We start from the raw sequence: 13,813 nt of genomic DNA on the forward strand, positions 1-13,813 counted from the left end.
ACCTTAGCAAATATTGCCCCCTGCAGCACTCCTCGCAAAAACACCCCTGGCCACTGCACAAATCAATTTGCTTTAGTCCTGAAGGTTTTCCAGCTTACTGTCCCTGTTCTGAGCCTGCAGCAATAGTGCATTGGCTATTTTATTCACTGGGAAGTGTTCTTATTCATTGGACTGTCTGTTCCCCAGGGGTCCTCACCTGGCTGCTCCAGACACCGGCTCAGTGCTCCCACACCAACACAGGAATAAAATATCTCGATTGCCATCGACTACTCAGTCCAAAGGATAAAGAAATAAATCCTCCTCTACTCAACCAAGGCACAGAACAGTAGCTGGAAAAGCCCATGCAGCTTACTCCCCTGCAAACACCAGGACTGGAATTTCAAACCTCCAGAGCTTAAAGAGATGTTCAATGAATGTCTCTTCTTCGAACATGAACTCTCTTCCTGCTTTCCCCTAGACACAGCTCTGCTCTTCCAATGCCAACAAGCAACTTTTCTCACTACACAGTGGAAATCTTAGGGCATTACTGGTGGAGTCCAGTCAAGTTAAAAAAAGCCAACTTCCCTCCCCCCTTTAAATATAAAAATAGAAAATCATTAAGTCCTCCTGCAAGTTGCAACAGTCAAAGCAAATCAAAGGAGGGCTCAGTGTTTGGGGAAGGATGCCATCCAAGTTAGTAGCGTGACAAGCTGTTGAGATGGAAGCTGGTAAATGTGCAGTATAAGAAATCAGAAAAGGAAATATTTAGAACCGAGAGATGCCAGAACTGCAATCAGCAAATGGAAGGCTAAAACCCATGAGCAAGTCTGGATGCGCTTTTTTATTATTTATTTTTATTGTTTAAGCTCTGCCACATAACCGTCTCGTTACAAGAAACAATCAATAACAGCTCCTAACCGCCTCACTGCGGTGTCGCATACGCACCTCCACCCACAGATGTGCCGTGGAGGAGACGTGCACAATGCTGCGGAGCAGGAGAGGGGCTGTCCTCACCCTGGGTGGTCACAGCACCCACAGACACGGACTCCCGTGTCCATCTGAGGTTTGAAATATCTGGCTGCTGAAAGCCAGTGGGGATTGGTGATGCCAAGTGCGTGCTGGAGATTAGAAATTTAGAGTGCGTAGGGGAAGCTGAAATACAGCCACTGGCTGCCGCAAAAGCTGCAGGCACCGGAGACAGCGACGCACACGGGACCAAAAGGTATCACTTAAAGACACAAGGCAACACACTCATGAAAGAGAGCCTCCCTACACCACCAAACCCACCACGGGTGCTGTGGGGTAGCGTGACAGCAGTGGGTACTGCAGAGCCACAGTGTGAGAGGGGTCAGAGTGACCAGCACACCTTGGCAATAAGCTGTAGGTGGCTGGCAGGGAGAGCAGATAAATATCATCACCAACCTCACACACACCAGCAAACACTGTCAAACACAACATGTGATGTGCTGCCAGTAAAGTGGGAAGGCAATAGGTGAACATGGCAGAAGTGGAGCAGCCAGGACACAGATACCTCTCCAAAGCACCCAGAGCAGCAGGAGGTGCTGATGGCATGAAACATTTCTGTTTAAGGATAGAGAACATAGAAGAATTGCTTTATGAATTATTCTCTGTTCTGGAAGAAGAGTGAATAGTCTTGAAGGACAGGTGATGTCTCTGAAATATGCAAATGGAGCTGAGCTGGTCCAAGAATTACCTTTCCACTGCCTGGAACTTCAGACTGAAAGGAATGACTCACAAGAAACAAAAGATGCACTAAAAGGTGGACGATGACGAAGGGAGACCACAACAAGAGAAGAATGGAAACAAGAATGGAAAAGTATAAACCTCACTTGTGTCAGATGCAGCGTGGCCAGCAGGTCCAGGGCAGTGATTGTGCCCCTGAACTCAGCACTGGTGAGGCTGCACCTTGAGGGCTGTGTCCAGTTCTGGGCCCCTCACCATGAGAAGGACATGGAGGTCCTGGAGCGAGTCCAGAGAAGGGCAACCAGGCTGGGGAAGGGGCTGGAGAGCAAACCTTCCGAGGAGCGGCTGAGGGAGCTGGGGGTGTTCAGCCTGGAGGAGGCTGAGGGGAGACCTTATCACCACCTACAACTACCTGAAGGAAGGTTGTTGAGAGGTGGCTGTTTGTCTCTTCAACCAAGCAACAGGTGACAGGGCAAGGGGGAATGGGCTCAAGCTGCACCAGGGCAGGGTCAGATCAGACATTAGGAAAAGGTTCTTCACTGAAAGGGTTATCAGGCACTGGAACAGGCTGCCCAGGGAGGGGACTGAGTCACAGATCTTGGATGTACTTAAAAGACAGGTAGATGAGGTGCTCAGGGATATGGGTTAGTAGAGGACAGTGTCAATGATCTCAAAGGTCTTTTCCAACCTAGTGATTCTGTGACTAAAGGCTGTTCTTGGGAAAAGAGACAAAACCTACCATCCGAAGCACGGGAAGACCCCTGCCAGCATAGGAAGGCCACACTGCAAAGTACCCAGGAAGGCAGCTGTAACTTGGTTCTAGATAAACACAGCAGGGAGATTCCCAGCAGCTTCACAGCTCTAAGAACAACAGATCTTCATATCTTTGGGTTATCTGCTATTTTAAAGATTTCCTAGCAAACAAAATCACTGAAAACGATGCAGTATGACCATTTCTTTTCAGGTTTCAGGCAAGGCTCTGAAAGAAGAGAGCAGACAACAGACAACAGCAAGGGTGAAGACACTAAACCACATAGGCAACACCCATGAAGATGAGCCAACAGATGTGCCTCTACCACCAAAGGGGGCACACCAGCTTCCCAACAGAGAGAGCAGCTGTACTGCTGCCTCTCTGTATCCTTAACTCCAAATTCCATGCAGGAATAGGAAGCAGCAGGTCAGATTTTGGAGGGTGTTCTCTGAACACAAATTCAGGGTGCTCACACTGTATCAGAATGCTTTTACTTTTTGCTGGTTTCACTGCCCCCCTGCCATCCAAAACCAGAAAAGATTGCTAAATTATACCAGTGCCAGCACAACACTGAAAGTGTACTAAAAAACCTGCAAGGTCAATCAATATGAAAGAATGAATCAATGAAGAATCAGGGGGAAGGAATGAAGAAATGGATCTATTGGACTGCGTAAGGAATACCACCTTTAGTTCTAGTCTATCTATTAAGAAAGAAACCAACAGTCTGAGAGCTGCAGAACAGCAGCGAATCTACAGGGGGAAAGAGTGAACCTATGATAAGACGTTTCTAAGTCTTAAATGTCACATATTCAGTACCAAAGGATCAAGATATTAAAAGCCCTTTGCAAATACACAAAACAGGACATGGAGGAGGACTTAACCCACAGGAACAACTTCAAGCAATGGCACAAACTGGTGACAGCAATATTGAGAAAGCCTTACAACAGCAAAATTTAAGTTGCACAATGAGAAATTTGACACCCTTGTACTGTAATTACTATTTATCATTCATAATCACCTGAAAGCTGAACTTCTCAAGCTTGTAGCAAGCACTTTATCCCTCTTTTCACCAAATAAGAGTAGGATTTCATGCAGGGTCCACTGAAAGCAAGAAAAACACAATGGAACCCAGGGGATGAGCATGAAAAGGAGACTGTGACAGTGATGAAGCACCTTGTAACATACCCACAGATCTTTTCTATAAATCCAAATTGAAGTTTGAAGACTAAAAGAGCTTTATTTCCACCCCCCGGCACACACATCTCCATCATTTTAAAGAACAGAGCTCCCTCTCGTGGCTCCAGAGGGTGTATTTGGTAGGGAAAAATAAACAGAGCAGCGCTAGAGCAGTGAGGGGACTCCTGAGAGCATCTTTCTTGGTCATAGGAAAGCAGAGTTAAAAGGAAGATGTAGTAGGAAGTACAGGCAACTTCTTTTAAAAAAAGCAACATCATCTGTACTTCAATGCTAACTTTGAGATTACATTCCCTGTAGGGTTTCTAGCTCAGTCATAGGCAAGGCACAGGAAAGTCAGGACAAGAAACATGGCACCTGAACAGCAGTGCAGGGACAGTAAACCAGAAAGTGCCCTATGGATCTTCCTCAGCATTACAGCTCCGTGCACTGAGACCACACAGGGGAAAAGTAGTCATTGGCTTCAAAAAGCCAAGAAGTATCTGCATAGAGAGAAGCACATCAACTGAAGCACTGCAATAAAAGCACCCAAAGAATTCTTGAAACCACTCTGACAGCTCAGCCCTGCCATCTTCACAGAAACTTGCATCCAGGCTCCACTTCTGGTGTTGGCTCTTCAGAAGGGGAGGATGGAGCAAAGCGTGAACAGCATTACCCATCAGACTCTGGTTTCTGCTGAAGGCCTGGGGACAGGCTTATGCAAGGACAACACCAGGAAGGAAGAAACATGCCCACATGCATCCATTCCTCACGGCAGGGGAACAGTGGAGCAGCAGCACTGGCTGTGAGCCATTCTTTCTTTGCTATATGGCTTCTTTAAAGCTCTTCTTTTAAATTAAAACAGATTATTCCACTTTTGTAACCTGAAAGTCACACCCATGACAGTATTTCTTCAAGGCAAAAGAGAAAAGGGAGTACCCAATGCTCAGCTTGTCACAGTGCGAGAAGCCTGTTATGAACAGAAGCTCTATTCATGAAGAGTCAGGAAAGCATTGGTTTTGGGGTTTGTTCATTGTTTAATAACCTAATTATTGTTTAATAGCTTAACATTGTTTAATACATTTCAATTTACACTGCTGGATGCTTTCCTCATTCAGGACAGTACATGGATTCTTTCTGAATCACTTTCTGTACGAGAATTTTAGGTCAGACAAGGATCTGCAGAGCATGCAGCTGGCTTTCTGCTAACTGCACAGCACATAAAGCTACTGTCCCTGAGGGCGATAAAAAAGGCTTCCTCTAAATGACAGTATTTATTTGCTGCAAAACCATGAAACATGAACTAGCAAAGAAAAACCCATCGCTCTTCAGTCTCCAGAACAGCACCAAAAGACAATTGAGAAGCAAATTCTTGATTCATAGGCTTGGGCTCAGACAAGAATTTGCTTCCGAAGCTCTGGACTGAAGAAGAATCAATTTCCTATCGTGAAAAGGAATTACCATGCCTTCAGCATGCTGCTATTAGTGAAATATCTCCACTCTACCCCCAGTGAAAGGCAACCCTTCCTCTAAAGAGCAATCCTCTTTAAAAAATGCATAAGAAAAATCAGTCTATAAACAGGAGATATCCTTAAATAGTCAATCAAGTAAAACAACGTGCTGGATGAAAGTCAGATTAATTAAAATGACAGTACAGTCTCCTTATAAGACACACACACAGGACTTAAATACACTTGTTATGTTGGAGTACCTAATCATAATCTGATTTGGTAATTTGCTGCATCGAAACAAAAAGGAAACATTTTTAGAATTGATCATGCAGTTCATGTCACTCTCATGGAGATTGCTTTGTATTGATCAACATTTAAATAGTAGTTGAGAAGAGAAAGAGGAGAAAAGAATAAAAAGTATCTTTACATGCTAAATACAGCATGAACCAATAAAAGCAAAACAAATTAGATCACTATAGCCAAGCCAGCCCTGTGCATGCGCTCCCTGTAATGAGGATAATTATGAATGAAAGAGATGGCTCTTCATGTTTCAGGCATAACAAAAGGAGAGTTTTAAAAATGAATTTCGACTTTAATCCGCTCACAATGAAGTTTGCCATGCACCAATTAAAAATCTGCATGAAGCTGAACTGCTGTCAGCTTTATGACACCAGATGCTGTTTTTTTTCTGAACATTTTCACCTTTCCTACCTGTGGATTCCAACTGGGGTCCAGTTTTTTCACTGTAGCAACATACTCCTGCATAGCTTGATGAGGGCTGGTATCTCCCAGGGCTTTCCAAGCCTCCCTAAGAGAAAGAATGAAACATCAGCACGCCACTCTGAGACAGCATGATGTATTTTTATAGTGTCAACAGTGAATAGATTCATCTAAAAGCTTTCATAGTGTGCGAAGTCACCTTTCACTCAGTTTGAAATGGTCAACTTTTCCCTGAAGCTGCATGTGGCCACTGCCAGGGCAGCACTCTGCTGTGGAAGGATCTTTCAACAGATCCTGATCCAGGTCAGAACAGGGTTTGTGTTCACAAAGTAAAGCTGTTTGTAAAGCTGTAGCTATTTTCACAGTTCTTTTGTCTTGTATACAGGGTAATTCTGGGTGAACAAGGTAGATACAAGAGTCTGGCATTCCATGTCTGTATCAGGCATGGCAGCAAGCATTTCCCTATTAAACGAAGGATTTTAAAGCCAGTTTAGTGGCAAACTCTAGGTCCATAATCTGTCAACTGATGACATGAGACATGACAAAAAGCAGAGCCCAGAAATTTCTAGGAATTACAAGGATTTCCTCTTACCATTTCTGCTTTCCCTCAAAATCAAAGAAGCCTGGCTTGGGAGTGTTACAGGTTCCACATTTCACCTAAAGAAGAGAAATTTCCTTCTGTTAGAACAAAGCAAAAGGGAAGGGGACTTGTGTAGGTAACACCAGGTTCTGATGGCATCAGGGTAATTTTGTTCTTGTGCTAGAGGAAAAGCTTTTGAGAGAAAGAACTGACCCAACTCAGCCCCATCTTGCCCTCATTTTAGCTTTCTCACAGCCATGAGCACCCCTGCAACCCTGTGTTTTCTTTTCAGCGCTGCAAGGGAAGCAATTTTGTTATGCAGCTCATTTCTTTTGCATGCATTACCCAACAGGGATAACCAGCAAGTGATTCCTCAATGTTATGTTTATTACCCAACCAAATGCCTCAGCCTCCACCAGCATCAAGAAAAAATTTTGTTGATTAGGGTTTCTACAGAAATGATTATTCATTAATGCTGAAATTCACCTGCTTCCACACAAAGCTCAAGTAAACAGACTTTGCTTAATTGTTTTCAAGATCCTCTGGAAAGCAAAGGGACAATCTCAGAGCAAAGGAATGCCAGGCAGCTTCTGAATTTGCTCCGAGGCATCTGGCTGCAGAGGAAGCACTGTGTGAGGCAAGTCCAGGCCCGTGCCAGAGCAGAACCAATCTGTCAGAACAAAGCCAGAAATTAAAATGGGGTGGGGGGTATAAGAAACACAGGGAAGCAATGGAACAAGACTCACAGGATGCTTTGAGTTGGAAGGGACCTCAATGTCCAACCCCCTGCCATGGACAGAGACACCCTCACTAGCCCAAGGCCCCATCCAACCTGCTCTTGAACACCTCCAGGGATGGGGCTCCCCCAGCCTCTCTGGGCATCCTGTGCCAGGGCCTCACCACCCTTGGAGTAAAGAATGTCTTATTAAGGCCTGACCTAACCCTGCTTTCTGTCAGCTTGAAGCCATCGCCCCTTGTCCTGTCCCTGCATTCCCTGAGGAACAGCCCCTCTCCTGCTTCCCTGCAGGACCCCTGTAAGTATTGGTAGGCTGCAACTAGGCTGTTCTCGGTAATCCTATAGGAAAACAAAAAATCAGCTTACAGCCAGTGTGAAACAGACTTGGTGCCAGTGGGCTTCAGGCAGTTTTCCACAGAATTGTGTACTGATGGGACAAACACAAAGCCCTTCCTCCCACTGCAGGAATTCCTCCTCTATAAGCTCACCCACAAAGGGAAAAAAGCAGACAGAAAAAGGCTACAGTGGCCCACCGTCCCTGCAACAAGGCCCCTGCCTCAGGGACAGAGTGATTAGCAGCGTGAGACTTGGAACAGAGGTATTTTCTTGGAGTCACACCTCAGCAGACGATAAAAGCAATTGTGCATCTGTCCCTGTGTGGGAGAGGCAGGGAATACGGGTCAGGCCCCACCAAACCAGACTGCTATGAGCACCCTTTTCTCATGGAAAATAAATCCCCACACACACAGAGGTGCCACAGGTGAAATGAATCCAACTGAAATGAAAATATCCCTGTGACAGGCAACAAATTTACACAAGGTAGGACCCCAGGGAGGGAACAGGGTCCTGGTGGGTTCTGGTGGTGGGCAAAGAATTTGTTAGCCAAGCAAAAGGAAAGCGCATTCATCAAATGGCCTATGAAATATGCTCAAGTGTTCAGGCAGGTGAAGTGCTTAAATCAACTAACAATTCTTCACCTTAACAGGGTGGAGATTTTATGCTGAGGATGGAATCATTAATCAGGCTTTAAAGAGAACATGCCCAGGCTGAGGGATATTTATTAGTCACACTATGTTTTCATTTAAAGTGTTGGAGGATATGAGTGACCATAACTGAAATTAATTTTCTATACATCTGACTGTCTCCCAGTGAGCAACGCATTCAAACCACAACATCCCAGCTGGCCTTTCAAACAGCATCCCACATTTCACAGAGAAGCAGGAGAACGGGCTAGCAACAGTTAAACCCTATAAATCAGTCACAATTCATGTCATACCGTAAACATTCTCCCTTGTGCCCAGAGGAGGGCCTGACTATTTGTTTTTAAAAAAATCAACCAAACAGAAATAAAATGCAAATTTATTATCCAGACAGAAAATGCCCACTAGGCAATTCCATACTTCGATATCTAACCTGCAAAAATTGGCCAAGTTGGATAATAAACCCCCAAAACTCACCTGTTTTAATATTAATTTCCCACTGCCATCATCAAAACACAACAGCAGTTTCCTCTCTTTAGATTTGGCATTCAAAAGCTGTTCCAGCATGGGGAAAGACTGTTAGTAATGTCGATAGTAATACAAATCAAGGAGCAGTAGTTAAATTTCATCTACCATGAGGGGAAAAATGTGCACTCATGCCCTGTTTGTTATTTTAAGATCTATTAAAAAGGTTTGTTGGAAACAAGGAAATAAAGATCTTGGCTTCCTTCTTTTTGCTGCAGGACTCCATGATGCATCAGAACCCAAGCAGGAATCTAACATTGGAGGGAAAAAGAGGGTTTTTCCTAAATATGCCAGTGCAAATCTATGACAAATACCAGGGAGCGGAAGGATTTTGTGCATGATTCTGCCCTCCCACCACTTCCCCAGGGTGTGCATGTGTCTGAAAACCTGGTTTTCTCCATAACCAGCAGAAAGAAGAGCCTGTATTAGCATTTCTAGTCAGAGTTTGTGTGTCCGCAAGATAATTACTGAGTGTTTCCAAGGGCTGACTGGTCACTTGATACTTAGCTCTCCTCATTTACAGTTCATCAGCTGCATTAAAAGACAGACAGCCAGAACACATTAAGTATTTCCCCAGTATTGCTTCTGCATGCAGTCGCCTGCAGGCATCGTACTCATGAGTCGTACAAAGATGACCCAGGCAGATGGGACATCCACAGACGTCTCCGTTTGTGGCCAAAATGGAAATTTAGAAAGCTTGGATGAAGCCTTCATCAGAGCTGAAGGTCACCATGTTCAGAGGAACACCCAGACAGACAGATGCTCAGAGCCATGTTAGCACTGCATACCATACCCATACAACTTCAGCTTCTGGTCCAGACCGTGGGGAACCTCAAGATTCGACTCACCCATTAGTCCACAACTGACACCACCTCCCACACCTCTGCTTCAGGCAGTGGTAGTAAAAATCTCTTTACTACTTCAACTAATGCATTTATACACCAGGGAGTTCCAGCCAAATATTCCTACCTGACTGTAAATCTTTTCAGGTCAATCATATCTGCATCCTCCCTAAGGAGCAGTAACAAGAACAGAACTCTCCTCCATGGACAGCAAGACGATGATCTATCTGTACACAGGCCAAGCAAGCTGAATTTCTTTGCAAGACAGGGAATTCCTGCCTGTTCCTGACCCATTAACCTGCTCCAACCTGTGGGAAAGCCTTGTATTCCCTGGAAAAAGGCAGGTGTAAGGAAGAATAAGCAAGCACCAACCATAGAAGGCAAGGGGTGCAGGCACCAGTGGCCAAGGGACCATAACCGTTCACACAATGGGAAGCTGCTGGCAGAAAACTCCCATGTTCAGGGCAGATTTGTGGCATCACAGCCTACAATACTTGAAAGACATCATGCAAAAAAATAGGATTATATTCTCAAGACTGCAGTCGGAGACAACATAAGCCCCATTTTGCCAGTGGCACCGTGTTTCCAGCTTGCCTGCACCTCTCAGCATTTACCTGGGTACCTCCCAGCAGGGCAGTTGAATCCAATCACTTCCAGCACACTCTGGATCCGATCTCCTCCCCTCTCTGCACAAATGACTACCATGCTGCCCTCCATTACTACACTTTCTGAACCTCAGGGGCTGCTTTTTTGCATCCTCAACCCAAGGGGCAAGCACTGTCTTCACTTTGCCAGTACGGATTCAAGCCACAGGCAAGTCATTTACTCAAAGCCACACAGAAAGCTGGGGGAGGAACAGCAACACAGTCCCAAGCCCTACAGACTAGGCTGTTCTCCCTCCTGCTCCGGGGCAGAGTTGTAAACTCAGCAACATCTTCTAAAAACCTCACTGGAGATGACAACTAAGCAATTCCCTTATTTTCAAGTCTCTGACACATAAACAAAATCAGAGAGAAAAGTAATAAAACCCTGAAATGGCCTCCAATAAAAGGTAATAAAATTCCAGGGAAATGCCTATTACCCAAACAGTTTGAAATAAATAATACACAGCATTTTAACAGAGAGCTCAGCTGTTACTGTCACCCCTTTTATGATGGCGCTGTATCTTAAATCAAAGCCTTCTGCGGCATAAAACACTAAGCCGAGGAAAGACAAGGATGCCAAATCAAGGACAATGGACAGATCTGAGTCAGCACCTTTTGTGCACTAAGCAATGCTACCATCCACCAGAGTAATATATTAGCAGCACATTACACACACTGATATGGCTGCTGTAATTAAATAGAGAAAACTCACATTAAGCGCCCACGCTTTGATTTAAAGCACAAAATGCTGCAAAACTCAGAGTTATCAGTAGCTGTGCTAGCAAACTTTGGCCATCTCCACTGCCAACGTTACACTCCTGGGCACTACAGAGCAGGAGTGGCACCTTTCTGTGCAGCCAAAGGCACAGAAACCCAGGAGGACAAAGATACTTGCTGGTTGCATCTTGCTTGGAGGAAAAGCCTGAAGCATCCTGTTCCCCTCGGCTGAAGGCAACTGGATATCTGGGCTGGCACAGTGTTACCAGCTTTTTCTGACTTGTGTGAACCCTGTTGTGAAATTTAAGGAATGTTTAGCATTAAATATCTTACTGGTCTTACAGGACTAACACCAGGAAACCCTCTGGAGTCTGGAGGCAATCATGAGCCAGTATGTGAGTAACATAGTCCCATTTCCACCCAGGACACCTACAAAGCATTCATGGTAGGGTAAAAAAACCCAACAAGATGCATTATCAATAGATGTCCTGAGAATACAGACAAAAATTACAGAGGAGAAAAAAATATCCTTTCTTTTTCTCTCATCCTAGGCATGGTTCTGTTATTCTTAAGAGTTCTTCCTGTATTTCTTTTTCTGCCCTCTTTTTTTTCCAAGAAAAAGGGAGAGAGAAAAACCCTGCAGATCTTCTTTAAGCACTACAAAAACCTGAAAACAAAACCCCATGTGACCAGTCTGCTTTTAATACACTTAATGGTCCTCAAACCACAGTCTGGGAGCCAGAGGATAATTAAATATTGCATTGAAAAAATGAAAGAGCTTATAAGTGGCAGTGGTAGGACAAGGGAACTCCATATGGGAGGGAAATCAGGGTCAGGAAGATGTGCATACCCCAAGTTCAACTACAAATCCAAATGAGTGGGATTTGGTTTAAGTCAAGGTAGCATCTCCCACCTAAAGAAAGTCCTACTTGTACTTTTTCATCTTCCCAAAGACGTAACAATACTCCCAGCTTCTCATTTATCTCAGTTAGGTGATTACTACAGGCCTTCACCTTCTAATTTGTGTCTTTTCTTTGTTAATTCTTAGCTTCTGCCACAGGAGCAGTGAGGCCACTGTGTGCTCCCATCCCAGAGCTCACCCAGCTCCCAGGGACCCAAGGGGAACAGGGATCACATTCAACACTAGCTAGTGCCAACCAGTTTAGTTTCCCAGTCCACTGTAGAGCCTGTGCAGACAGATCCTCACAGGCACATCCTTCAGAGGGTCTGTGGCTGTTGGACCCTGGCTGGAGGCCAGACTGCAGCTGGGTCACATCAGACCCCCAAAGACTTAACACCTGGATCATTGCTGCAGATCCCCGACAGCTCTAACGGGGACACAACCGCTACAAACTGTTCCATCCCCTTCGCTGGACAGGCCCAGCCACCTCACCACCCAGCACATGCCAGGAGCCCAGCCAGGCAGCTGCCTGTACCCCGGAGTTATGCCGCCGAGCCTCAGCGGGCACTGGGACAGGCCACCAGCCCACGGGCGACCCGCCGCGGGCTGAACCCTCCACACCAATGCCCGAGGGCGAGTGCTGAGGCCAAAGTGAGCCGACACAGAGGCGAGCAGTCCGGCCTCGGGGCTGCCCACCCTGAGCGAGGGCAGAGACCAGGGATGACACCTCGCGGGATGAATTTGGCGGGACTCTGCCCCGCCAGCCTTCGCTTGCCTTCCCGGCGGGCGCGGCCGGAGGCAGCGAGCACCGTGCCGGGCAGAAAAAGCTCCCCGGGGCCCCGCTTACCGCAGACCCCGGCACAACTTTTCCCCCTCGGCATCGCCGCGTTCCGTAGGGCAGCCGCCCAGGCCCTCGGCCCCGGGAGAGCTCCAGGCCCGGGTGCTCGCGTCCCGGCCCGGCTCCCGCTCCCCCGCCCGGGATGCCCATGCCGCCCACCCCGCGGCGTGCCCGGGCTCGGACCGTGGGCCGGGACGCCCCGGTCCCGCCTCACCTGCTTGTAGCGGGCGTACAGGTAGAGCAGCTGCTCCTTGCTGGCGGAAGGCAGCAGCGCCGGCAGCCTCTCGGCCGCCTGCTCGAACAGCGCGGTCAGGTCGCGGTCCAGCGGCGGCGCCGTCTCCGTCTCCTCGGAGCCCGAGCTCCCCTCGCTACCGCTCCCGGCAGCTGCCACCGCCAGCGGGGGCGACGCCATGGCGGCCCTCCGGCCGCCCAGGTCCAACGGCCGCACCGGTCCTCCCTCACGCCTCGGTACGCGCGGCCGGCCGCCCGACTGGAAACGCGCGCCGTGCCCGGGCGTTCCGGGCCGGCTTCATACGGCCCGCCCGCGGCTAAACAGAAACACCTGACGGTGGGGGCAGCCCGCACGCCCGAACCTTCCACCGCTTGTGCCGAGCACGGGTGCCGTGCCCACCCGAGCCCCTTCATCCCCGCCTGGGAGCCCTGGCCCCCGCCGTCCCGTCCCAGCGGCCCGTCCCCGGGGTGAAGGCGGAGGGGGGGGGGGGGGCACGGACACGGCGCCTGCCCGCTGCCGCTGGAGGGCACTCGCAGGCCGCCCGCGGCTCCGGGCCGGGCGGGGGAGCCCTCCGTAGCGTCCGGGGAGGGAGCGCGGGTGTAGGGTGGCAGCCAGCATCCTCCCTGCGTGGTGCCGGGTGTCGGCGCTGTCCCGCCGCCCCGGGGGTCCCGGCCAAGTGCCTGCCCAAAGGCGATTTATATTTAGGTCGGCATCACCTTCGGGCGGAAAGTTCTCCCCCCACCCCCCCCCCCACCCCCCCCGCCCTGTCCCAGCTGTCGAATCCATCTCCCTCCTCCACCCTCCGCCTCAGCAAATGGCAGCCCGGAGTTTTCCTGGGGAGGCCTTGGCAGTGCCCCGACCCACTTCGCCAGCCACCCAGGCACACACCGGCTGCCCCGTCCTGCTGCAGCACATCAGGGGGCAGTCCTGCAGCATGAACCCCTCTTACGGGTGGGCACGCTGGGGGCTTGCACCACAGTTCGAAGAGGCACCAAGTGCACGCTCACTGCCCTAGGCACGAGGAGGAAGGTGAAAAAGCA

At 48.3% G+C, this 13,813-nt stretch overlaps 1 protein-coding gene across 2 annotated transcripts in view; it reads right to left on the reverse strand.

Moving 5' to 3' along the window:
* Nucleotides 1–12,968, reverse strand: part of ACBD6 (acyl-CoA binding domain containing 6) — an 85,214-nt gene extending 72,246 nt beyond the window's left edge. The window contains exons 1-3 of one of the 2 annotated variants that reach the window (XR_014617379.1): nucleotides 12,756–12,953; nucleotides 6,371–6,435; nucleotides 5,770–5,866 (exon numbers count right to left, since the gene is read on the reverse strand). Coding sequence is in view for 1 of the 2 variants with exons in the window: in XM_084266032.1 (XP_084122158.1) it covers nucleotides 5,770–5,866; nucleotides 6,371–6,435; nucleotides 12,756–12,953 (360 nt within the window). In the remaining variant the exon portion in view is untranslated. Of the gene's footprint in view, nucleotides 1–5,769; nucleotides 5,867–6,370; nucleotides 6,436–12,755 lie in introns of both variants that reach the window. The other variant, XM_084266032.1, reaches the window with a different exon arrangement.
* Between the last annotated feature and the right edge of the window lie 845 nt (nucleotides 12,969–13,813).

Source organism: Gallinula chloropus (assembly GCF_964237585.1).
Source record: "Gallinula chloropus genome assembly, chromosome: 6".
Classification (NCBI taxonomy): domain Eukaryota; kingdom Metazoa; phylum Chordata; class Aves; order Gruiformes; family Rallidae; genus Gallinula; species Gallinula chloropus.